Source organism: Stenella coeruleoalba, assembly GCF_951394435.1.
Source record: "Stenella coeruleoalba genome assembly, chromosome: 5".
NCBI lineage: Eukaryota > Metazoa > Chordata > Mammalia > Artiodactyla > Delphinidae > Stenella > Stenella coeruleoalba.
In genome coordinates, this window is record NC_137150.1 from 12,284,401 (window position 1) to 12,309,614 (window position 25,214).

At 38.8% G+C, this 25,214-nt stretch overlaps 1 protein-coding gene across 1 annotated transcript in view; it reads left to right on the forward strand.

Moving 5' to 3' along the window:
- Positions 1 to 25,214, forward strand: part of NEK11 (NIMA related kinase 11) — a gene marked incomplete at its 3' end in the record, with an annotated part of 144,309 nt that overhangs the window by 75,440 nt on the left and 43,655 nt on the right. The window contains 3 exon segments of the mRNA XM_079922816.1: positions 19,505 to 19,654; positions 19,748 to 19,826; positions 23,108 to 23,191. Of these exon segments, the coding sequence (XP_079778942.1) occupies positions 19,505 to 19,654; positions 19,748 to 19,826; positions 23,108 to 23,191 (313 nt within the window).

Sequence of the window (25,214 nt, forward strand, 5' to 3'; positions counted from 1 at the left end):
ATCAGACAGTATTGCTTTAATGTTTTAGGCTTACAAAAATGATATGGGACTCAGGCAAAACTTTAAAAAGCCAACATCTCCCAAATATAGAAATGCAAGAGAATTTTTATATATTTTTGCAAGCATTAGGTCAGCTCTCCTTGCAGAGATTACCAACTACTCAGAAAGTTCTAGGCAAGGATTTATCATCATCATGACCCCAAATAACTACCTTATTATGAATTTTGTAATTACCTTAGTTGTATGCAAATGAAAATGGGCTTATCTGGTAATGAAATGTCTACTGTTGAACCTAAAGTGGAAAGAATAACAGAGAAATATAAGTTATAGTGGCAGATATATACGTGTAGTGCGTCATCTTTCAGAGACACTCTTAGAAAATTTAGATTGAATGGGGTTGAGAATTTTTCCACTGAATCTCAGCGTGTAACATCTGTTTACTGTGGAATATTGTCTTAGGATTGGAAACAGTTATGAATAATTGACAGGTGTTTTGCTTTAGCATTAATGGCTGTACATATTTATTTATAATGCTTAAAGAAGAAGAATTGTTATAATACTAACTATATTTTCATCTGTTAATGCTTGCCCATATGTAACTTTGTCCTCCTTCTTCAACCTGCTTAAAACTTTTGGGATTCATTTATCTACAGCAATCAAGTACAGGAAGTCCCTTTCTTAAAACTGGGTTAGGTCCTAAAAGTTTATAAACAATTATTTGGAAAGTTAGGATAATTAGGCTCACTGAGGACAATACTTTGAACATGGCTGATTTGTATAAGCTATTGCTGAACATTTTTTTCCCCCCACAGGAAAAATATAATATATGAGTTGGGTTCCTAGACTAGTTCTTTAAATTGGTTTAAACTATGAATAGTTAGAACTTATTATTTTTGTAGGAGAAACAAATAAAGGACAATGACAATATTATTGGAATAATGGTACTGTAAGCAGAAAGGAAACAGACTATTCATTGTTGGCCTTATTTGTCATGTTGTGAGAGGTCACCAGATGGCCATACATTCTTTGGGTGATTTAAGTGGAGTTAATGGTGGTGGGGAAAGTATAATGGGATGCTCTCAAAGTTTTGTTCAGGGGTCTGGTATGGTAGTTGGCTGGGTAGGGGACACTGGAGGAGTCTAGTTCACACCCAGCATTGGAGTCAGGGTGTAGTGACCTTGGACGGAAATGTTAGACAAGGCTTAGCTTCAGGTGGAAGAAAACAAAGAGGAACCAGCACCTGCCTGGTCTGCCAGGACTAAGAAAGTATCCTCACAGAAGAGCATTCCCAGGGTTGACAGGGTAAGGGGGTAGAGAGGAAAACAAGCTTGTTTTCTGGTGAAGGATTTAGGAAAAGGGAGAAACAGGCCAACCTGACAGCAGGTTCTGTAGCTAATGTGGGACCTCAAGTAGCTGGCAGCCAGCAGCCCCATCAGCTGCCTCTCGGTGAAACAAGCTCTCACCTGCCCATGTTCTGGGCATTTCCTGTGTGGGTTCAGAGCAAACTGTTGAACAGCTTCAACTTCCTGGGGAGTGAGCCTTCTTGGGGAGTGAGCACTGGCATCATTATTTTCACTCAGCAGAAGCTGAGGTAGGGAAACACTTAAGTCAGCGGCAGTAAATTTGAGTATTAATATATTTTTTCAATGATGAGCATGAAATGATTGATACAAACTCTGCAGATAATGTTAGTCTGGCCTGGTGGATTTTTAAAAAGGCATAATACAACAGCAGCAAAAGAACCAGGAGTAGCTACCCTCTGTGGAGCGCTTACTCCGTGATTGACATTTAATGTGCTAAATTCTTCATGTACCTATCTAAGTTTATTTGTTACTCCAAAAAAAATCACACTGTGTATAATTTTATAACCTGTTTCTTTTTCATTTAGCAAAATAGAACATTGCTCTGTAGCAACAAAATATATATACATATCATCTAAATGTTTGCATAGTATTCTATTCCTGGACACAATAGTTTATTCAACCAAGACCTTAATGTTTTCTCTGAAGATTTTCTCTTTGTCTTTCAGCATTTTTACCTGATATATCTAGGTGTGGATTTACATTTATCCTACCTGGGGTTAGTTGAGATTCTTGGACATGTAAATTAACATATTTCATCAAACTTGATCAGACTTGGGAGGCTTTCAGCCCTTCTTTTTTTGAGTATTTTTTTCTCCTCTTTTCCCTCTTTCCTATCTTTCTGGTCTTCCCACTGTGTGTATGCTGGTGTGTTTTCTGGTTTCCCACATGCTCTGATGCAATGATCATTTTTCTTCATTTTTCTCTCTGTTCTTCAGATTGCATAATATCTGTCAGTCTGTGTTCAAGTTCACTGATTCTTTCTTCTGCTAGTTAAAATCTACTGTTGAGCCCCTCTGGGGAATTTTTTGTTTTAGTTATTGTACTTTTCAACTCCAGAATTTCTACTTGATTTTTAAAATAATTTCTCTCTGTTTACAGATATTCTCCATTTGATGTGACATTTTATCATACTTTACTTCTTTAAATAGTTTCCTTTAGTTCATTGAACATATTTAAAATGACTGCTTGGAAATCCTTTTCTGTTAAATCTGACATCTGAGCTCTCTCAATTAGTTTATGTTGCCTGCTGTTTTTCCCCACGTATGGATCATTCTTTCCTGTTTCTTTGCATGTCTCATAATTGGTGAAAACTGGACATTTTAGATTATATATTGGAGCAACTCTGGACACTTACTCTCCCCACTCCCCCACCTCTCTGGGGCTTGTTATTATTTGTTTGTTTATTCACCTAGTGAATAAACCCCTTTAATCTGGGTAAGACTGTGATTATGGCAAAATTATTACTATGTGCCTTCTGAGTCTAGGCCATAAAAGGTTGACAACGCTTCTGTCTGATTCCCTTGAGATCCTTGCTCTTGGAATTCAACTATGGTTTTGTGAGGAAGTCTGTGTAGCACACTGGGTGTACAGTGTGGAAGGAATCGAGACCTCTGGGCTTTAGCCCTGGCTGAGCTTCTGCATAATGGCCAACACCAATCAGCCAATCATGTGAGTGACTTGGAAATGGATCTTCCAGCCTCAGCTGAGGTTGCCCAGCAAATGCCATGGGGAGAAGATTCAAGACCTCCTTGTCAATTTCTGAGAGAATAGATTCATGAGCAAAATTATTGACTATTGTTGTTTTAAGGCACTAAGTTTTGAGGTGCTTCATTATTTATAGCCGTGAGTAGAACAAGGCTTTGTCAGGAGGACAATAAGCAGAGTTGAGACACAGCCTGTAGTCTGGATCTCCACTATGACAAGCTGGCACTGTTCATTTTCTTTATCTTAAGAAGTTCAAGAAATGGCTAGAGAGGAGGCCACACTGCTTGTGCCAGGAAAGCAGTCTGGTAGTCTCCTTGCAGGTGCATTTGATGGATGGATCCCAAGAACCTGGGCCTCAGTTGAGAGACTGGACCAGCAGCTTTTCCATGTGCCTCAGACTCTCCCTCCACTCCTCCTGGCTTCCCTTCTCCCGCTCATCCCAGCCCTGGACCACCTTCTGACTCCAGCACCATCTCTCCATCACTCACATAACTCAGCAGCATGTGGCAGCCAGCTCAGACCAGCTCGCAAGGCTCTGCTATCCACATCTCTTCTCAACCCCACAGAAATCAATAAATGCTACAAATCAGGGTGTACCTTTCCACCCAGAAAGCCAGTTTACCTCTTGCCTGTGGGTTGTTCACAGAAAGAAAGAAACATCAAGACGTGTAAGCTCTTCACAAACATAGAGAATGGACATGTGAACCTGGGGGGGAAGGGGAGGGTGGGACGAATTGGGGGATTAGGTTTGACATATATACACTACCATGTGTAAAATAGATAGCTAGTGGAAACCTGCCTTAGAGCACCAGGGATCTCACCTCGGTGATCTGTGATGACCTAGGTGGGTGGGATGGGGTGGGGGAGGTCCAAGAGAGAGGGGATATATGTATACATATAGCTGCTTCACTTCACTGTACAGCAGAAACTAACACAACATTGTAAAGAAATTATACTCCAATTAAAAAAAAAAGACGTGTAAGTTCTGGTCTTTGTCCTCAAAATATTGGCAGACATAAACAAATTGCCATATGTTGTTATAGTGCAATACAAGGAGTGTGTACATGGCTCTGGTGTATAAAGGAGTGAGTGATTCACTGCTAGGGTGAGGGTGCAGAGCATCAGCTACAGTCTCAGAGTGTGGATAATGCTGCTTAGGATGGGGAAGGATGGAGAAAAGTTTGACAAAATGCCTTTCAGGAAGAAAGATCCAGTGACCATGACTGAAGGTAGGGGATGCTCACTGTGGGGGGAGGGGTGGACTGTGCAGGGAAAAAGGCTGGCCCAAAGAGCCATTTCCCCTCAGCCTTCTCCCTCACAATGGGCCTCAAATGTATGTGTTTGCAGTTATATCCAAATGAGTTTATATATGTTAAAGGTGTTAATCTAGTAAATTTTCATAATATATCATAATTTTTGAAACTCTGTTTTGGTATTTTTTCATTTTAGAAAATATACTGAGAATTTGAAAGTAGTTGCAAGTGACCTTGGCCTTCTCTGACTCCTGAAAGCCCCTGGGAGCACTGTAATGACATGGAAGTGTAGTAATGCTCGGTGTCCTCCAACTAGCTGAGGACAAAGTGTGTGTGTGTGTGGCAGAGCAGGTGTGGCAATAAATACACGAGGCTAAGGAGGCAGTCAGTGTTCACGTGGTGAATGACCCATGGAGCCATGTAAAGGAGCTTGGACTTTACCTTCTGTGGGATGAGAAGCTGCTGATAGCTGTTAAACAAGGGGATGGTATATAAGTCAGCTTTGCTGAAATAACAAAGAGCTCCAAAAATCTCAGGTACTTATAAAATGTATTTCATTTTCACGTTACATGAGGACTGCAGGTTACCTGAGCCTCTGTTCCAGGTTGCAAGTCTGCTCTGCTCCTGCTCCAGTGCCCCAGGTCCAGGACTCAGGCTGTGTCCTGGTCTGGAATGAGCCTGCCTAGTGCTAAGACAGAGAGCAGGGGCTGTGCTATATCTGCACCTGCATGTGAAGCTTCCCCTTCATATCTCACACCAGAGACTGGGGAGGTCATGTGGCCAACCCCAATATCAACAAGGAAGGAAGCCCACCCACCAGGAGAAGGAAGGGGAAGGGGTATTTGCAAAGAGTAGGCAATCTACCAGGAGAGATTGTCTTATAGTGATACCAAACTCTGCGACAGAAAACAGACGGGAATGGGGAGAAGTCTGGTGGAGAAAAATGGGAGAAAGGCAGGCCTTCTGTTAATTTGGGGTATTCTGCTACTTCTGAGGCTCTGTCCATCTTAAAAGAGCCTCCGGAGACTATCAAAGATGATGAAAGCTGTTCACTCAAAGTGTAAAGTATCTTTTAAAAAAAAATTTTATTGGACTATAGTTGATTTACAATGTTGTGTTAGTTTCAAGTGTACAGCAAAGTGAATCAGCTATATATATATATATATATATATATATATACACACTCTTTTTTAGATTATTTTTTCCATATAGGCCATTACAGAGTATTAAGTAGAGTTCCCTGTGCTATACAGCAGGTTCTTATTATCTATTTTATATATAGTAGTGTGTATATGTCAATCCCAATCTCCCAATTTATCCCTCCCCCCACTTACCCTCTGGTAACCATAAATTTGTTTTCTATATCTGAAACTCTGTTTCTTTGTAAATAAGTTCATTTGTACCTTTTTTTTTAGATTCCAAAGTGTGAAGTCTCTTATGCCACATGAGCAACTCATGCTGTTGCCACATCCAGCCTCTGTTCAGTGGGGGGCTGATTTAGTAACAGTTGGTGGTGGAAAGATGCTTTCATCATTGTTGCCAACCCGCTTCTCGACCCAGCTTTGAACACTGTCCATGTTTCTTTTCCAGACTTTATGGTTTGTATGGAGTCTATGACCATGTCCCCAAGGATAGCTAAAGACGCAAAAAATCTTTCCCTTTTATTTACCCTCTGCCCCCTTGTGATCTTCCTTGCCTTCTCTCTCCCCCTGCTGTTGGTCTTGTCCTCAGTTCTTCTGTGGCCAGATGCTTAGGGTGTGGAGGGCATGGGACCACCATGGGGAAGGCAGAAGAGCTGACCTTCCTTCAGATGTTGTAAAGCTCAATTGGGGAAGAAAGTAATTAGAAAGAGCTGATATGAGCAGGATCTGAAATTCATCCAAACTTGGTTTCTAAAATTTTATGACTCTCCCCCAAAACATGGTAGAATGTTGGGATGATATAGCAGAAGGATTCATTTTTTCTTTTTTTTCAGTTTGGATTTTTTTAAACTTTTTATTTTAAATTGGAGTATAGCCGATTAACAATGTTGTGTTAGTTTCAGGTATACAGCAAAGTGATTCAGTTATACATATACATGTATCTACTCTTTTTCAAATTATTTTCCTATTTAGCTTGTTACATAATATTCAGCAGAGTTCCCTGTGCTACACGGTAGGTTCTTGTTGGTTATCCATTTTAAATATAGCAGTGTGTACAAATCAATGCCAAACTCTTTAACTATCTCTCCCTCCACCTTCTCCCCTGGGAAACATGAGTTCATTCTGTAAGTCTGTGAGTCTGTTTCTGTTTTGTAAATAAGTTCATTTGTATCTTTTTTTAAGATTCCACGTATGAGCAGTAACATACAATATTTCTGTCTGACTTACTTCACTCAGTATGACAGTCTCTAGGTCCACCCATGTTGCTGCAAAAGGCATTATTTCACTCTTTTTAATGGCTGAGTAATATTCCATTGTATGTATGTACCACATCTTCTTTATCCATTCCTCTGTAGATGGACATTTAGGTTGCTTCCATGTCCTGACTATTGTAAGCAGTGCTGCAATGAACATTGGGGTGCATGTATCCTTTCGAACCATGTTTTTCTCTGGATATATGCCCAGGAGTGGGATTGCAGGATCATATGGTAGCTCTATTTTTAGTTTTTTAAGGGACCCCCATACTATTCTCCATAGTGGCTGTACCAATTTATATTCCCACCAACAGTGTAGGAGGGTTCTCTTCTCTCCACACCCTCTCCAGCATTTACTGTTTGTGGATTTTTTGATGATAGCCATTTTGACTGGTGTGAGGTGATATCTCACTGTAGTTTTGATTTACGTTTTTCTAATAATTAGTGATGTTGAACATCTTTTCATTTGCCTCTTGGCCATCTGTATGTCTTCTTTGGAGAAATATCTATTCAGGTCTTCTGCCCATATTTTGATTGGGTTGTTTGATTTGAGGATATTAAGCCACATGAGCTGTTTGTAAATTTTGGAGACTAATCCCTTGTTGGTCACATCATTTGCAAATATTTTCTCTTCTTTTCATTTTGTTTATGGTTTCCTTTGCTGTGCAAAACTTTTAAGTATAATTAGGTCCCATTTGTTTATTTTTGTTTTTATTTCCATTACTCTGGGAGGTGGGTCAAAAAAGATATTGCTGCAATTTATGTCAGAGTGTTCTGCCTATGTTTTCCTCTAAGAGTTTTATAGTATCTGGTCTGACATTTAGGTCTTTAATCCATTTTGAACTTATTTTTGTGTATGGTGCTAACGAATGTTCTAATTTCATTTTTTTACATGTACCTGTCCAGTTTTCCCAGCACCATTTATTGAAGAGACTGTTTTTCCACCATTGTTTACTCTTGCCTCCTTTGTCGTAGATTAGTTGACCATAGGAACATGGTTTTATTTCTGGGCTTTCTATCCTGTTCCACTGATCTATATTTCTATTTTTGGGCCAGTACCATACTATTTTGATGACTGTAGCTTGGTAGTACAGTCTGAAGCCAGGGAGCCTGATTCCTTCAGTCCATTTTTATTTCTCAGGATTGTTTTGGCTATTCGGGGTCTTTTGTGTCCCTATACAAATTTTATTTTATTTATTTATTTATTTGCAGTACGCGGGCCTCTCACTGTTGTGGCCTCTCCCGTTGCAGAGCACAGGCTCAGGATGCGCAGGCTCAGCGGCCATGGCTCACGGGCCCAGCTGCTCCATGGCATGTGGGATCTTCCCGGATTGGGGCATGAACCCATGTCCCCTGCATCGGCAGGCAGACTCTCAAACACTGTGCCACCAGGGAAGCCCCTCTACACAAATTTTAAGATATTTTGTTCTGTGAAAAATACCATTCATAATTTGATAGGAATTGCATTGAATCTGTAGATTTCCTTGGGTAGTATAGTCATTTTGACAATATTGATTCTTCCAATCCAAGAATATGGTATATCTTTCCATCTGTTTGTGTTGTCTTCAATTTCTTTCATCAGTGTCTTATAGTTTTTGGATTACAGGCTTTTGTCTCCTTAGGTAGGTTTATTCTTAGGTATTTTATTCTTTTTGATGCGATGGTAAATGGGATTGTTTCTTGGATTTCTCTTTCTGATCTTTCATTGTTAGTGTATAGAAATGCAACAGATTTCTGTGTATTAATTTTGTAACCTGCAACTTGACCAAATTCATTGATGAGTTCTAGTAGTTTTCTGGTAGTGTCTTTAGGATTTTCTATGTGTAGTATCATGTCATCTGCAAACAGTGACAGTTTTACTTCTTCTTTTCCAATTTGTATTCCTTTTATTTCTTTTTCTTCTCTGTTTGCCATAGCTAGGACTTCCAAAACTATGTTGAATAAAAGTGGTGAGATGACATCCTTGTTTGTTCCTGATCTTAGAGGAAATTCTTTCAGCTTTTCACCATTGAGTATGATGTTAGCTGTAGGTTTGTCATATATGGCCTTTATTATGTTGAGGTAGGTTTCCTTTATACCTACTTTCTGGAGAATTTTTATCATAAATGGGTGTTGAATTTTGTCAAAAGCTTTTTCTGCATCTATTGAGATGATCATATGGTTTTTATTTTTCAGTTTGTTGGTGTGGTGTATCACAGTGATTGATTTGCAGGTATCAAAAAATCCTTGCATCTCTGGGATAAATCCCACTTGATCATGGTGTATGATCCTTTTAATATATTGTTGATTTGGATTGCTAGTATTTTGCTGAGGATTTTTTCATCTCTATTCATCAGTGATATTGGTCTCTAATTTTCTTTTTTTGTAGTATCTTTGTCTGGTTTTGGTATCCTCATAGAATACCAAATGTGTTGGTGGCCTCACAGAATGAGTTTGGGAGTCTTCCTTCCTCTACAATTTTTTGGAACAGTTTCAGAAGGATAGATGTTTACTCTTCTCTAAATGTTTGATAGAATTTGCCTATGAAGCCATCAGGTCCTGGCCTTTTGTTTGTTGGGAGTTTTTAAATCACAGTTTCAGTGCTTGTGATTGATCTGTTCATGTTTTCTATTTCTTCCTAGTTCAGTCTTGGGAGATTGTACCTTTGTAAGAATTTGTCCATTTCTTCCAGGTTGTCCCTTTTATTGGCATACATTTGCTTTTAGTAGTCTCTTATGATCCTTTGTATTTCTGTGGTGTCAGTTGTAACACCTCCTTTTTCATTTCTAATTTTGCTGATTTAAGCTCTCTCCCATTTTTCTTGATGTGTCTGGCTAAAGCTTTATCAACTTTGTTTATCTCTTCAGAGAACCAGCTTTTAGTTTCATTGATCTTTGCTATTGTTTTGTCTCTTTTTCACTTATTTCTGCTCTGACCTTTATGATTTCTTTCCTTCTGCTAACTTTGGGTTTTGTTTGTTCTTCTTTCTCTAGTTGCTTTAGGTGTAAAGTTAGGTCGTTTATTTGACATTTTCTTATTTCCTGAGGTAATATTGTATTTCTATAAACTTCCCTCTTAGAACTGCTTTTGCTGCATCCCACAGGTTTTGAATCATTGTGCTTTCATTTTCATTTGTCTCTAGGTATTTTTTGATTTCCTCTTTGGTTTCTTCAATGATCCATTGGTTGTTTAGTAGCATATTGTTTAGCCTCCACGTGTTTGTGTTTTCTTTTTTTTTTTTTTACAGTTTTTTTCCTTGTAGTTTATTTCTAATCTCATGGCATTGTGGTCAGAAAAGATGCTTGATATGATTTCAATTTTCTTAAATTTACTGAGGGTTGCTTTTTGGCCCAGCATGTGGTCAATAATGGAGATTGTTCCATGTGCAAATGAGAAGAATGTGTATTTTGCTGCTTTTGGATGGATTGCTGTATAAATATCAATTAAGTTCATCTGATCTAATGTGTCATTTAAGTTCTGTGTTTCCTTATTGATTTTCCCTCTGGATGATCTGTCCATTGATGAAAGTGTGGTGTTAAAGTCCCCTACTATTACTGTGTTACTGTTGATTTCTCCCTTTGTGGCTGTTAGTATTTGTCTTATATATTGAGGTGTTCCTATGTCAGGTACATATATATTTACAATTGTTATATCTTCTTCTTGGATTGATCCCTTGATCATTATGTAGTGTCCTTCCTTGTCTCTTGCAATAGTCTTTATTTTAAAGTCTATTTTGTCTGATATGAGTAGTGCTACTCCAGCTTTCCTTTGATTTCCATTTGCATGGAATACCTTCCTCCATCCCCTCACTTTCAGTCTGTGTGTGTCTCTAGGTCTGACGTTGGTCTCTTGTAGGTATCATATATATGGGTCTTGTTTTTGTATCCATTTAATGAGCCTGTGTCTTTTGGTTGGAGTATTTAATCCATATACATTTAAGGTAATTATTGATATGTATGTTCCTATTGCCATTTTTTTAATTGTTTTGGGTTTGGTTTTGTAAGTCTTTTTTCTTCCCTTTCTCTTTTGTTCTCTTCTCTTGTGGTTTGAAGACCATCTTTAGTATGGTTTTTGGGTTGCTTTTTCTTTTTTGTGTCTGTATCTATTGTAGTTTTTGGGTTTGCTGTTCCTATAAGGTTTCGATATAACAGTCTATATATGTGCAAGGTTGTTTTAAGTTGCTGGTCTCTTTCCCTGCCTAGAGAACTTCCTTTAGACATTAGACATTGTTTGGTGGTGCTGAATTCTCTTAGCTTTTGCTTGTCTGTAAAGCTTTTGATTTTTCTGTCAAATCTGAATGAGAGCCTTGCTGGGTAGAGACTTCCCTTTCATCACTTTAAGTATAACATGCCACTCCCTTCTGGCCTGCAGAATTTCTGCTGAGAAATCAGCTGATAACCTTATGGGAGTTCCCTTGTATGTTACTTGCCATTTTTCTCTTGTTGCTTTTAATATTTTTTCCTTGTCTTTGATTTTTGTCAATTTGATTACTATGTGTCTCGGTGTGTTCCTCCTTGGGTTTATGCTGCCTGGGACTCTCTGCACTCCTGGACTTGATTGACTGTTTCCTTTCCCATGTTAGGGAAGTTTTCAGCTATTATCTCTTCACATATTTTCTCAGGTCCATTCTCTCTTCTCCTTCTGGGATGCCTATAATGCAAATGTTGGTGCATTTAATGTTGTCCCAGAAATCTCTTAGACTGTCTTCATTTCTTTTCATTCTTTTTTCTTTATTCTGTTCCATGGCAGTGATTTCCACCATTCTGTCTTCCAGGTCCCTTATTCATTCCTCTGCTTCAGTTATTCTACTATTGATTCCTTCTAGTGTATTTTTAATTTCAGTTATTGTATTGTTCATCTCTGTTTGTTTGTTCTTTAGTTTTCTAGGTCTTTGTTAAACATTCCTTACACCTTCTCAATCCTTGCTTCCATTCTTTTTCCAAGATCCTGGATCATCTTCACTATCATTATTCTGAATTCTTTTTCTGGAAGGTTGCCTATCTCCACTTCACTTAGTTGTTTTTCTGGGGTTTTAGCTTGTTTCTTCATCTGGGACATATTCTTCTGCCATTTGATTCTTTCTAACTTTCTGTGATTGTGGTTTCTGTTCCACAGGCTGCAGGATTGTAGTTCTTCTTGCTTCTGCTGTCTGCCCTCTGGTGGATGAGGCTATCCAAGAGGCTTATGCAAGCTTCCTGATGGGACGGACTGGTGCTGGGTAGAGCTGGGTCTTATCCCTGGTGGGCAGGGCTGTGGGCAATAAAACTTTAATCCCCTGTCTGCTTATGGGTGGGGCTGTGTTCCCTCCCTGTTTCTTGTTTGGCCTGAGGTGTCCCAGCACTGGAGCCTACAGGCTGTTTTTTGGGGCTAATGGCAGCCTCCAGGAGGGCTCACACCAATGGATACTTCCCAGAACTGCTGCTGCCGATGTATTTGTCCCTGCTGTGAGCTACAGCCACCCCTTGCCTCTGCAGGAGACCATCTAATACTAGCAGGTAGGTCTGCTGAGCAGGTAGGCCAAGTCTCTTATGGGGTCACTGTTTTTTCCCTTGGTCCTGGTGCATACAAGACCTTGTGTGTGCCCTCCAAGAGTGGAGTTTCTGTTTTCCCCAGTCCTGTGGAAGTGCTGCAGTCAAATCCCATGGGCCTTCAAAGCCAGATTCTCTGGGACTTCTCCTCCCATTGCCGGGCCCACAGGCTGGGAAGCCTGACATAGGGCTCAGAACTTTCACACCAGTGGGAGAGCTGGGGTATAATTGTTTTCCAGTTTGTGGATAACCCACCCGGCGGGTATGGGATTTGATTTTATTGTGATTGTGCCCCTCCTACCATCTTGTTGTGGCTGTTTCTTTGTCTTTGGATGTTGGGTGTCTTTTATGGTAGGTTTCAGCGTTTTTTTAATCAATGGTTGTTCAGCAGTTAGTTGTGATTCCAGTGTTCTTGTAAAAAGGGGTGAGCGCACCTGCATTCACTTTTCCTTTTAAATACTTTTTTAAAAATTCCATTCCTCAGACACATTAGCCATGTTTTAAGTGGTCAATAGCCACATGTGGCTAGTGGTTATTGTAGTCAGAAATTCAGAACATTTCCATCATTGCGGAAAGTTCTACTGGATAGTCCTGAGCTATTCTGCTCCAGCCCCTTCAGGCCTTACTCTAAGATTTTCTCGCATTCACCCTGCTTTTGGATTGGGCAGAACTCCTATGAGTTTTAGCTGCTGTTCTTAGATTGGCCCCCTGTGCTTTTCAGTGAGTACCTGTTGACTGTTTTGAGGGTCTTCTACTGTTGGGTCCTTCAATCACTCCATTGACTCTCTCTGCTTCTTCTCACACAGATGTTGATATTGTGCAGGTCATGTGGTAATTGTGGTTTGTTTCCATGTACTTGTACCTTGAGTTTCAAGGAGACACATTGTCACCTAACTTTGTTGAAAATGTTGGCCCTGGATTATAGTTTTTCTATCTAGCTGTTCTGTTTTACATGGGGATTCAAGGACGATACAGAAACTATGCTCCAGTGTAACCACCATTTCCCCCCAAATACTCAGAATCAGCATTCTAACAAATTCCTTGGTAGATTTGTTGTATGCATATGAAAGCTTGGGAAGAACTGATAGAGGTTCTGGGATGTGATGGGCCCTTAATAAACATTAGTTATTAACATAATATGCTTCTTAAAATTTGTTCAAGCAGCTCAGTGTTGTTTATCATATCTAGACTGAGTTTTTGTTGATATTCAACATTACCATGGTAAAGACTTTTATTTAGGGTAACACACACTAAAGCAAAACCTGCTACTCTTGTATTAAATTTCTATTACTCTATTTATTCGCCTGCATGAATTATGTATACTCTTTTCTAGATGGATATGTTAGGATTACATCAAGTAAAAATATTATCTAGAAGATCAATAAAATTTCCCTAACCAGAGTCATGCACCACTGTGTGGTAGGTTTCTCTTTGCAGAGTCAGGGCAGGTTTCAAAGGGTAAATTTAATTACCTTGAGACAAGACAAAGTCGGAGTTAAATTTGCAATTTATTATCAATCTGTGCTTCAGAAATCCACTGGGCAGTTCTGTTGAACTTGGACAGATGGCAAGTTCATGGAATTCAGGTATAATTTGCTTCGCTCTCACCTGATCCCAACTTTCCCTTTCACTGCCACATTCACCCCCTCAGGGATTTATTTGCTTACTTCTTCACAGTTGGCTCTATTTTGGAAAAAGAAAGGAATGCAAATTACAGACTTCTAAGTTAAATATACCTCTTGTGTTTTTCAATTAGTCTCCCGGCCCCCCACCCTTCCCTGCTCTTGCATTGCCATATTTAAGACCTGGGAGTCAAATAAGAGAAAAGTCTTCAAAAAGGATAGAAGTGTTGAGCTTGAGATAATGTAATTATTCCCATGTAGAAATGCCTGGTTAGAAACTGGAGAAAATTAAAACATAGACATACAGATACACAGACATATAGTTATTAGAATAAAAAGTATACATAGAAAATAGATTGTAAAACTGGTACAGCATAATCAAAAAATCTTTTGCTCCAAGTGTCATGGTAGTTTCTACAACCAGATTGTCTCATATTTCAGTTACTGGCTCCCATGCCAGGCATGTGCACTGGGACCATAGCAGGTCCCTTTCCACAAGTTACTGGGTAATAAATGAAGTCTTTTCCATATGCTCCAGCCCAGCAAATATCAGTAGATCAAAATAAAATAGGTAAATGGAAAGCAGCGTGCCTTCAGTGTAGCTGAGAGGATTTCCAAAAAAGAATAGTTTTGCATCAAAATTGATTACTGAGTTGTTCTCTAGATCTAATTGTTCTGTAGTCTGTCTAGCCAGATAATTCCACATCTTTTTATAATCCTCAATACATTCATCAAGTATGACTCAGGTAGAATTATGTCTCCATAAAACTAGGGTTTGACTTTGTGATCAACTCACTGTGCTTAATAGACCACTAACCCTCTTTCCCTGCCAAGCAACAGAAAAGCAAAGGCCAAACTTGCCTGCCTTCCTTTCCTTCTGCCCCAGAACATCTAGTTGTCTGTGTTTTCTATATTTGCCAGGGTCTGATACACTGCATGGCTTGTCTAAAGCCCCAGAGATCTTTGATGGTGGATTATGGTTCCAGATGGGACCTGAAATCAGGGAAGTCAACCTCTGACTGAAAGGCTTCTCTCAGGGCTAGCCAAGATTTCCTACTGAAGGACATCCTTAAGGACCTGAAATGCTCTGATTGGTACAGCACTGAGAGTCAGGATAGCATAGAGTTTCTGTCTCTAGAGCCAGACAGCCTGTGTTGCGGTACTAGCCCTACCACCCACTCAGTATGGAACCTTGAACAATTTACCCAGTTTTAGGGTTTTCTCATCTGGAAAATGGGAATGATAATAATAGTTCATACTTCATTAGGACTGTTGTGAGGATGATTAAATTAGTTTGAGTATGTAAGGAACATAGAACAGGGTGCCTGGCTTATAATAAACACCATCATTAAAATTTCAGCTGTCATTTTCATTATTATTATCGTTGTTATTGTTGCCATTTGTATTATGGGTGGAAACAATATAAAAGTCTGCTCCCAAGACAGCTCAAAGTGTCCTGGGTCAGGGATCATTGCTCCCATCTAACTGTTCAGACCTGTCAGAGCCAGGAGAGATTGTCTGGCTTTGTTCTGCTTCAGCTCAAGTCCTGAAGAAGACTAAGAGCCCACAAGGCTCAGAAGAGTATGTGTGGGTGCCTGGATAGCCTCTACCTCTTGGACCTATGAATTTAATGTATTTTTTTTCAGTGTTCAAATTATTACCTATACAATAGATTATATAGCAGGGGGTAGTCAATATAAATTTTTTAGAAAACATTTTTAAGAAATATTGAATGAGAACTAGTACCAGTATCAAACAAGCTGATCTAACATGGCACCTTTCCAGGCAAAGTCCTTCCCTCTCTCTGAACTTTGGTTTCTCATCAATACAGTGAGAATTTGGAATTAGCAAATCTTGATAGTCCTTTGTAGCTCTATATTGTGTCAGTATAAGAAAACTTCTTGAAGTTAGAATTAGACTCTTCTCTGGGGAAATAAGTATATTGGGGCAGTTCACAGCACACAAATATTTTACACATACCCACACAGGTAAAAGTATTTGATTCAATCTGATGATTATATTAGTGTATAGCCCTACCCTTTCTTCTTTTCAAGAAAACTTTTTCAAAACCTAACAGGTACTGACTTGATAATTGCCTTTTTCATTTTAGCCATTCTGATGACTGTGCACTGTGGTTTTAATTTCCATTTCTCTAATGACTAATAATGTTAAACATCTCATGACTTGGGGCCATTTAGTGTCTCTTCAAATCTTTTGGCCATTTTTCTCTTGGATTCTCTCCTTTTTCTTATTGATTTGTAGAAGATTGATTGTTTGATTTATGGAATTTTTTGGATACCAGTCTTAGATGGATATTTGAATTGCAAATATCTTTTCCCACTCTGTATCTTCATTTTTACTTTCCAAATGGTGTTTTTTTGTGAACAGAAGTTTATAATTTTAATGAAGTCCATCTTATCAGTCCCTAACTTTATTGTTAGTGCTTTTTGCATTTTATTTAAAAAATCTTTGCTTATGCCAAGATCAGGAAGACATGTACCTGTTTTCTCTTAAAAATTTTATGATTTTATCTTTCAGTTAGATCCACCTATAATTGATTTTTGTGCATGTGTATGATGTGAGACAGGAGTCAATATACAATATTTTCCATATGGTTATTCAATTGGCCTAGCATAATTTATTAAAAAGATCATCTTTTCCTCTACCACAGTGCAGTTCATCTTTGCATTTAGTCAAGTGATTGAATACATGCAGATCTGTTTTTGGGCCCTCTATTTTGTTCCACTGGTCTATTTTTTCTTCCTCGCCAATATCATACTTTCATAAGAAATGAAACTTCATAATAAATCTTGCTGTTTGGTAATACAAGACCTCCAAATTTGTTCTTCTTCAGTTGCCTTGGCTACCCTTGTCCCTTTGCATTTCCATGTAAACTTTAGAATCAGCTTGTCAACTCCCACAAAAAAGTGTGCTAGGATTTGAATCAATATTGCACTAGGTCATTCTTGGAAAAATGGACATCTTCATAGATTGAACCTTCCAATCCAAGAGTGTGGATCTATCCCTCCCTATTTTTTTTTCTTTTTTTTAGATCTTCTTTAGTTTTTCTCGGCAATGTACTGAGGTTACAGTGTAGGGTCTTGCACAACTTACGTTTGATTTATTCCTACATATTTGACATTTTGTGATGTTAATGACATTTTTAATTTTGTTTTTAAAATGTGTTTACTGCAGGCTTATAGAAACGACCTTTGTATCCAACAACTTGCTAAATTCAATTGTGAATTCTAATAGCTTGTAGTGTCTTTTGACCTTTTTAATGTATACAATCATGTTGAAATGCTTAATGACAGTTTGTCTTCTTTTCTAGTCTTCACATACCACTTGTTTTATGTTCCTTTTTCTGCCCTTTCTTGCTTTTTAAATTTTTTTTTATTTTTAAAATAAATTTATTTATTTTTGGCTGCGTTGGGTCTTCATCACTGCTCGCGGGCCTTCTCTAGTTGTGGCGAGCGGGGGCTACTCTTTGTTGTGGTGCGCAGGCTTCTCATTACGGTGGCTTCACTTGTTGTAGAGCACAGGCTCTAGGCACATGGACTTCAGTAGCTGTGGTACACAGGCTCAGTAGTTGTGGCTCACAGGCTCTAGAGCACAGGCTCAGTAGTTGTGGTGCACAGGCATTAGTTGCTCCGCGACATGTGGGATCTTCCTGGACTAGGGCTCGAATACATGTCCCCTGCACTGGCAGTTGGATTCTTAACCACTCGCCCCCAGGGAAGTCCCTCTTGCTTTTTTTTAATTTGAATTTTGTTATTTGATATTTTTTCCCTCTAGTAACTTGTTAGTTTTATTCTTTTCAGTTATACATTATTTTACTATTTTTTTGGTGGTAATCCTAGCAGTTATAACATGCATTCTTGACTTATTACAGTCTAGTAAAAATTACTGCTTTTACCACTTTCCCAGTAATATTAGGACCTTATGATACTTTAACTCCATTTACCCTCTTCTGTCTTTTGCATTATTTTTGTCATGAAATGTTATTCCACATAATTTTAAATCCCATAAGATAGTTAAGTTTTATAGAGTTAATGTTGATTTAAACATATTCAGAAAATTACTTTTTCCAGTGCTCTTCATTCCTTCTTTCATTCCTTGTTTCTGTCTGGGATCATCTTTCTTCTTTTGGAAGAATTCTCTTTTAGGATTTTAGTGCTTTCCTGCTGGCATGAATTCTCTGTTTTTCTTGGTCTAAAAATGTCTTTATTTCACCTTTATTTGAAGGAAATTGTTTTTCTGGGTATAGAAATCTAAATATGTGCTACTATACCAAATACCATTTAATAGTCTTATGGATGGATGAAAATTTATTGAGCTTCAAATAATTTTCATAATTTATAAGGTTGACATTGATCTTGGTGTTCTAGTCAATATCGTGAGATTTCTCCTAATGTCTGCCTCTTTCTAGCATTCTATAATGGAAATAGTCTCGGATTTGGAAAGAAAAATACATAACTCAAGAGTCAATCAGGGCCACTTGTGTGACCTTGGCCAAGTCACTTAACTTCTCTGAGCCAGTTTCATCATGTATAAAGTGGGAAAAATATAATATTGGATCCATTACACTGGGAAGTTATGATGCTCTGTTGAGATATATATGAAAGTGCTTTGTAATATGTAAAGTACCAATCCGTTTGAAATTTTTAGTGTTATTATTATTTACTGGAACAGAAAAATTTTCAGTGTATATATCCAGAATTTTCTTGAACACCCACAAAATGGTTAAAATGATGGTATTCATGTATGTATGTATTGATATATATCTTGCCTTTCATGAGAAAGCAGGACAGTGTTTGAAGTTACATAAAACACAGCTTACACAAGGTCAACAGCAAATTTATTTCTGATCTTTCAAGCAAATAATAAGAAAAGGGAGACCTGGCTAGTTACATAATTCAGAATAGCTAGAAGATAAAAATAACCCATTATTCAGGAGAAAAGTTCTTTCTTAACACTCAGTTCAGGCAGAAATTTCTCCTTGGTTTTCTTAATGATGTAGATTATTTAAAAGATTTTTCTGCTAGTTTAGAGATGACTGATTTGCATAGTTAACACAAATTAGTGTTGGACTGATCTAGAACTTTAATATTGTTTCATACTCCTGAAGGGAGAATTAAACACATTAATGAGTGCTGCAGGCAGCCACTCTCCCACCCTACTTGCAAATGGATTCTATTTAGAGAACTAATAAAGATGCCAGCTTCCTTTTCAGAATGCTTGGATACACATTAGAGGGAAGGCTAGGCTAATAAATTTAAATCTTATTTTGCATATATAACATTAATTGAACTGCCTTAGGAAGACAATATTTACCTGCATTTTACTTTTCCTTCAAAGAGGTTGATTCAAAAATTTCTTACTACCTTCATCAAATATTTATTGAGTCCCTACTATGTGTAGGCATATTCCTGTTGGATTTTTTGCTCTCCTCTGACAAAAAGTGTTCATTCAGACTTACATTTTGTGCTTTCTTTTTTCACTTTTTCCTTTTTTTTTTTTTAGTAAACATGTATTTAAATAGAAAACAAAGTGTATGTTAGTGCCTCACAACCAATGTCCTAACACATCTGAGGTTTTGTATGATGATCAAATTTAAAAGAGGACATTTATTCCTCATTCAAATTCTTTGTGTCTTCAGGTCTCTGGCATGCATTTTGTATGAGCTGTGCTGTATGAATCATGCATTCACTGGCTCCAATTTCTTATCCATCGTTTTAAAAATTGTTGAAGGCAACACTCCTTCTCTCCCTGAGAGATACCCAAGACAGCTTAATGCCATCATGGAAAGGTACGGAAAGAAATGTATTGCTGCAGAAGCAATTTTAAATTGTACTTTTATTTTAGTTCATTTGAACAATAATTTTCTTTTTAAACATTATAGCATGTTGAATAAGAGTCCTTCATTGAGACCATTTGCTATAGAAATTTTAAAAATTCCTTACATTGCTGAACAACTACAGGTATTTAAAATGAAAGGGATACCTGGAAGCACATATTAGCATTTATATACCTTCTAGGACTTGTAGATGTGCTGTGGGAATAAGATGCAGTAAGAATCAGTCAGAAAGGAGAAACAAGGTTTTTTTTAAAAGCTGGGGGAAATTATTAGTAGGCAATCTCTGCCAAGGAAGGTGTGTGAACTCCAGCTCCCTGGTGCCCCAGATGTGAGAAGTTTGGATTGTGATTTTTTGCCTAACTGCAGCATCCACCCTTAGAGCTCTTGGCTTACAAATCTTACCTCTACACTTTGTACGTGTATTCCTGCTAGTGCAAGAATGTACTACTAATGATACAAAATCTGGGGGTTTCATTGGGCCTTTATTATTCCATTCCTTATTTTGTATCCTACTAATATTTTTTATTGATTAGCTGAGTTTAATTTGTTTTCCTGTAGATTAAAAATTTCGATGCAGAGAATCTGCCTTTAATGGTAAGCAAAAAGCAAATGGTGTCCTCTCAGGATGTTTTTTTGTTTGTTTGTTTCCTTGTTTTTAGACTTCGTAGGCTTTTACAATACAAATCCCTTGGGCAGATTTCCTTTAATTTTTATGAATAGTTTTAAGTGGATCCACAGAGCAGTCATTCACCTTCACAAATGGGCACACCTTTTCATCAGTGTCCAGTTCTCAGGCACAGGAAACAGGGATGCTGACTTGATGTGCAGTCATTAGTTGAGATCTGGCACTGTACTGACACTGGGGGGTGCCAAAATGATAGGAACAGATATGGCTCCTGTCTTTTTGAAGCTTGGCTGCTAGTAAGAGGACCCAGTAACCAAGAAAATGTAAGCAAGTAAATAAAATAGTTGTAAACTATCAGAAGAACTAGGAAGAAATATAGCATGCTGTGAAATAAGGGAAGGGAAGGGCTTTGGTGGTCAGAGAAGGAGCAGGTGACATTGTGACATCAGTGAGATGGTGAGAAGCAGCGTGCCCTACAAAGAGCCTGAGGGAGAGTGTTGTGATCACAGGGAGTGGCTCGTACAAAACTCTGACTTAGGTGATGTCCCCTGGAGGGGGAAGCACTAAAGATGTGGGATAAGCAAGACAAGAGGAGGAAGTGGTGGGAGCTCCCTGGTGCTTTCAGCTCTCCCTGAGCATAGCTCTCCACTTGCCTGAGGGCAGACTTCTGAAAAGAGGCTGGTTGTTCGGATCAAAACCACAATGAAGGGTGTGTGAGCAAAAAAAAACCAAAAAAGTCAAAAGGCATCCAATAGATCCCCTGGGACTAGGGTGAAACAAATGAGGCATTTTCCCTGGTGCAAAATTAAAGAGGACACCAAAACCTCAGTAATCCAGATAAATAATGTTGCAATGTAGTGTTTTTTTAAAAAAATCAAAAGTAATGCTAAAAAGAAGTCCATAGTAACAAAATATCAAACATTCAAGGACAGGATCCAATGGGGCTAGGACGAAAGTGGAGCTAAAACCAAGCAGGACCCTGCAGGGCCGTCTCAGGTATAAAAGTCCCTCCATGTCCACTGTTTCTTGAAACAGTGTCCACTGTTTGTAGAAAAAGGCTTTAGTCTCCTAAGACTTTCCTGAGTTCCAAGAAACAGACTCAGGTAGTTACTAATTAGAGAATTGAGGGAATGTAGAAACAAAAGAAAAGCAGTCAAGCAAGAAAAGTAATGATAGCCTAAACAACAGTTCAGTGATAAAACAGAATGCTAGTTCCTCCCCAAGGGATATATATAATAATCTAATTCATATGTTTGAGTTGTTCTGCAGAAACTAGGACCCCTACCCAGGTGGTTGACTATATGATGACAACCAGCATGTAGACCCCAGACTGGTTGGAACCAGAGATTGATGATTAAGATTCCCAAAACACCACCTTGTTACCTCAGCACCAACCAATCTGAAGAAAGTCCATGAGCTGCAACCCTCACCCCAAATGTTGCTTTTAAAGACACTTCCCTGAAAGCTATCAGGGAGTTCTGGTCTTTTGAACATTAGCTACCCATTCTCCTTGCTTGGTGCCCTGTAATAAACGCTGTACTTTCCTTCACCACAACCTGGTATCATTAAATTGGCTTTGCTGGTGAGCAGACCTAAGTTAAGCTCGGTTAGAAACTGAGGTAGAATGGTGCAAGTTCAGGACCGGGTCTTGTCGCTTTTTAAACTTTTGCTATTGTATTCTCCAAGGCTTTTTGTCATTAATGTTGATTTTTTTTATAGTACTGCATTAAAATATTATTTATCTTGGTTACTGAGTTTTTTATGCCCCTTAAATTTGTACCTGAGGTGAGTGCCTTGCTTGTCTCACCCTAGTCCTGGACTTGGTGATGCCGAAACTCAGCCTCTGTGCACCAGTGAAGAATCAAATCTTGGAGACAAAGTTTTGGGTGAAGTAGAAAAGAATAGCTTATTGCTTTGTCAGGTAAAGGGGGACACAGAAGACCCATGCCCTCAAAGCTGTGTGTTCCAACTCAGGGGGATTTGGTGAGGAGTTTTATAGCAGTGGTTCAAGGGCAGGGTTGCTGTTAAGGATCAGGGTGTGTGCAGGGCCTGCACTCCTTTAATCTGGCCTCAGGTGGTCTCCTGATGAGCTTCTGTGGTTCTCCAGGTTATCAAAATCTGACTTTCTCTCTAGAATGAAGAATGCTTCATCAAGTAGTTAACATTTTCCATTTGTTGGGGGTTTTTGTTCTGCAGAAGAACTCAAAGGTATTGTTATGTGTATCCTTGAGACAGAACCAGGACCCTGTCCCAAGGCTGCACTATTGTTTCTTAACTGCTCCTCCCTTCTCTCTGCATTCCCTCCCTTCATTGATTAGCAACTGTTTGAACCTGCCCTTTGGAACTCAGGGAAAGTCATGGAGGCTGAAGCCTATTCCCTACAAATAGGGGACACAGAAAGGCTTTCGTGCCCAGGAGCCTCACAGGGTCCTGTTCGGTTTCACTGGGAGCAGAGACATCGTCCACTACAGTCCCTGAGGTGGGAGAGAACTGTGTGTTCTTGGAACTGAGGGAAGGCCTGCCTGTGGCTGGGTGACTGGGAGCAAGAGAGCAGGCAGAGCAATATGAAGTTGGAAAGATGGACAGGATCCTGACCCCACAGGAGCTGCTGTGTAATGTTTTAGACCTGTTACAGAAGGAAAAATGGTTACCAGTGGGTTTGATTTCAAGCCTCAGACACGGGTCAGTAGTACTACACATCAGAAAAGGCTACTGGTCATTTTATGCCTCTTCATCCCTGAAGAGACTTTAAGGTATGTTACGGCTGTTCTTTTTTTCAGCACCTGATGTGCCAATATTTGGAAATGACCCTGGAAGACAAGAATTTGAATCGTCAGAAGGAGGCAGCTTATATAATTAATGCTGTGTAAGTAATTGTTTTGTTTTTAAAAAGCCCACTGAGTGTAAATGTTAAATGCATTTGTCTTAAAAAATATTAGTGCTAAGCTGACAGCATGGAGTATCCTAGAATTCACTTAAGTCTTGCCAAGAAATTAAGGAGCTTCAGTAACTTGACGTGCCAAAGTCCTTCGCCCCAGGTGGTAGTAAATTGAAATCATAAAAGTTTAAACCTCTGCACAGCTTACAGATCTGCAGGGTAGCTCTGCAGTTGCATTGTAAGTATATAGAGAAATTCATCTCTCAAACATTTAGTGATATTTATGCTAATGAACATTCAGATTAAGCATAAATGGCTTTCACACGTTGGTTGTTTAACAGGAACTGGCAGAGTATCTATTGAAAAGCTGACACTGTAGAGTCCTGGGACAATTGAAAATAAGCCAAAATTTACTTTCTTGAGATATACATAAGAACTAGAGAATGTGTTTCACAAGGAGCCATAATTTTTTCCTGATCTCATTTGTCTCTCCTACCTATTCAAAATTTCTATGCCATAACTTACAAGAGCCCAGAATACTAGGTTATGTCAGAACAGCCATGTACAGCTGTGCAGGCTGTGTACTGCACAACTCCAGGGGGCACCACTGATAAGACCAAATCTATAATTTTGCTGAAGAAATGTTATTTAATTTTGTTCCAATGAGAATGACAGTCCCTCCCAGAGCTGTGCAGGGCAGTGAAGTGAGAATGGTAGCCCTCATCAGCTTGATCTTCAAGGCCAAATTACACAAATATGCTTCTCTAACCCCCAGTCCAGTGGTTTCTCAACTGTGCCGTGTTTGTTTTCCATCCCCACATTCAAACTGAGGGAACTGGTCCATCAAAGGTATTCAGTCTTTGTTTAATGCATGATCTCCAGTTAAAATACCCTGCAACTCAGGAGATACATCTTTAGGCATGCCCCTATAACCTAGTTTTCTTGGGTTACTACCTATTTTTTTCAGGAATGCCTGGAACTTCTCATTTTATTTTATTAACAAGATATGTGAGAGTAGTAGGTATCTTATTTTTAAAATACTGGACTAACTTTAGCTATCATTTTGCACTGCAGTTTTGAAACAGTTTGCCTGACTGTGCTTACAATTATAGTGTGCTTGAATCCAGTTCTTCGGGTGATCTTTCACATTATGAGATATTGATTTCAAATCGTCACTGTTATTTTCAAGATCTATGACTGTTTTGAGGGGCTCTATCTGGTTTTACAAAATAAAGCATGTGTATTCCTGAAAACTGCATGGCCCCTGGAGGCTCTGGTCTGAACTGTATTCCAGAGGGATGAGAACTGCCTACAGAGGTCATTACAGTTTCCTCACAGTGTTTCTTTCTTTCTTTCTTTTTTTTTGTGGTATGCGGGCCTCTCACTGTTGTGGCCTCTCCTGTTGCGGAGCGCAGGATCTGGATGTACAGGCTCAGCTGCCATGGCTCACGGGCCCAGCTGCGCCGCGGCATGTGGGATCTTCCAGGACCGGGGCATGAACCCGTGTCCCCTGCATCGGCAGGAGGACTCTCAACCACTGCGCCACCAGGGAAGCCCTCATAGTGTTTCTTTTTTTTTTTTTCCTGTGTACATATATTTTAATGTAAGTGGGGTCATCTTACACATTTTAAAACTTGAATGTTTTTTATTTAATAAATATATGTATTTTGACAATTATTCAATCTAAGTATATGAATATACCCCAGACTTTTCATATTGTCCCCTCCTATGTACACTAAATATAAAGATGAAAATAGCTTTATTTCTGCTTAAAGAAACAATACTATTTTTAATGTAAAATATTCAGACAATACCAAAGATGAAAGAAATAGTTAAAAAGCAACTGAAATCTCACCACACTGAGATGATCCCCATTTTGGTGACTAGTTAAGTCTATTCCTTTAGGTATTCACACAAGTGTAAACATACACCCATATCTACCACATACATGTTTATAATATTTATCAGTGGATTACATACAAGTTGATTTTTATCACAAAATTGTTTTA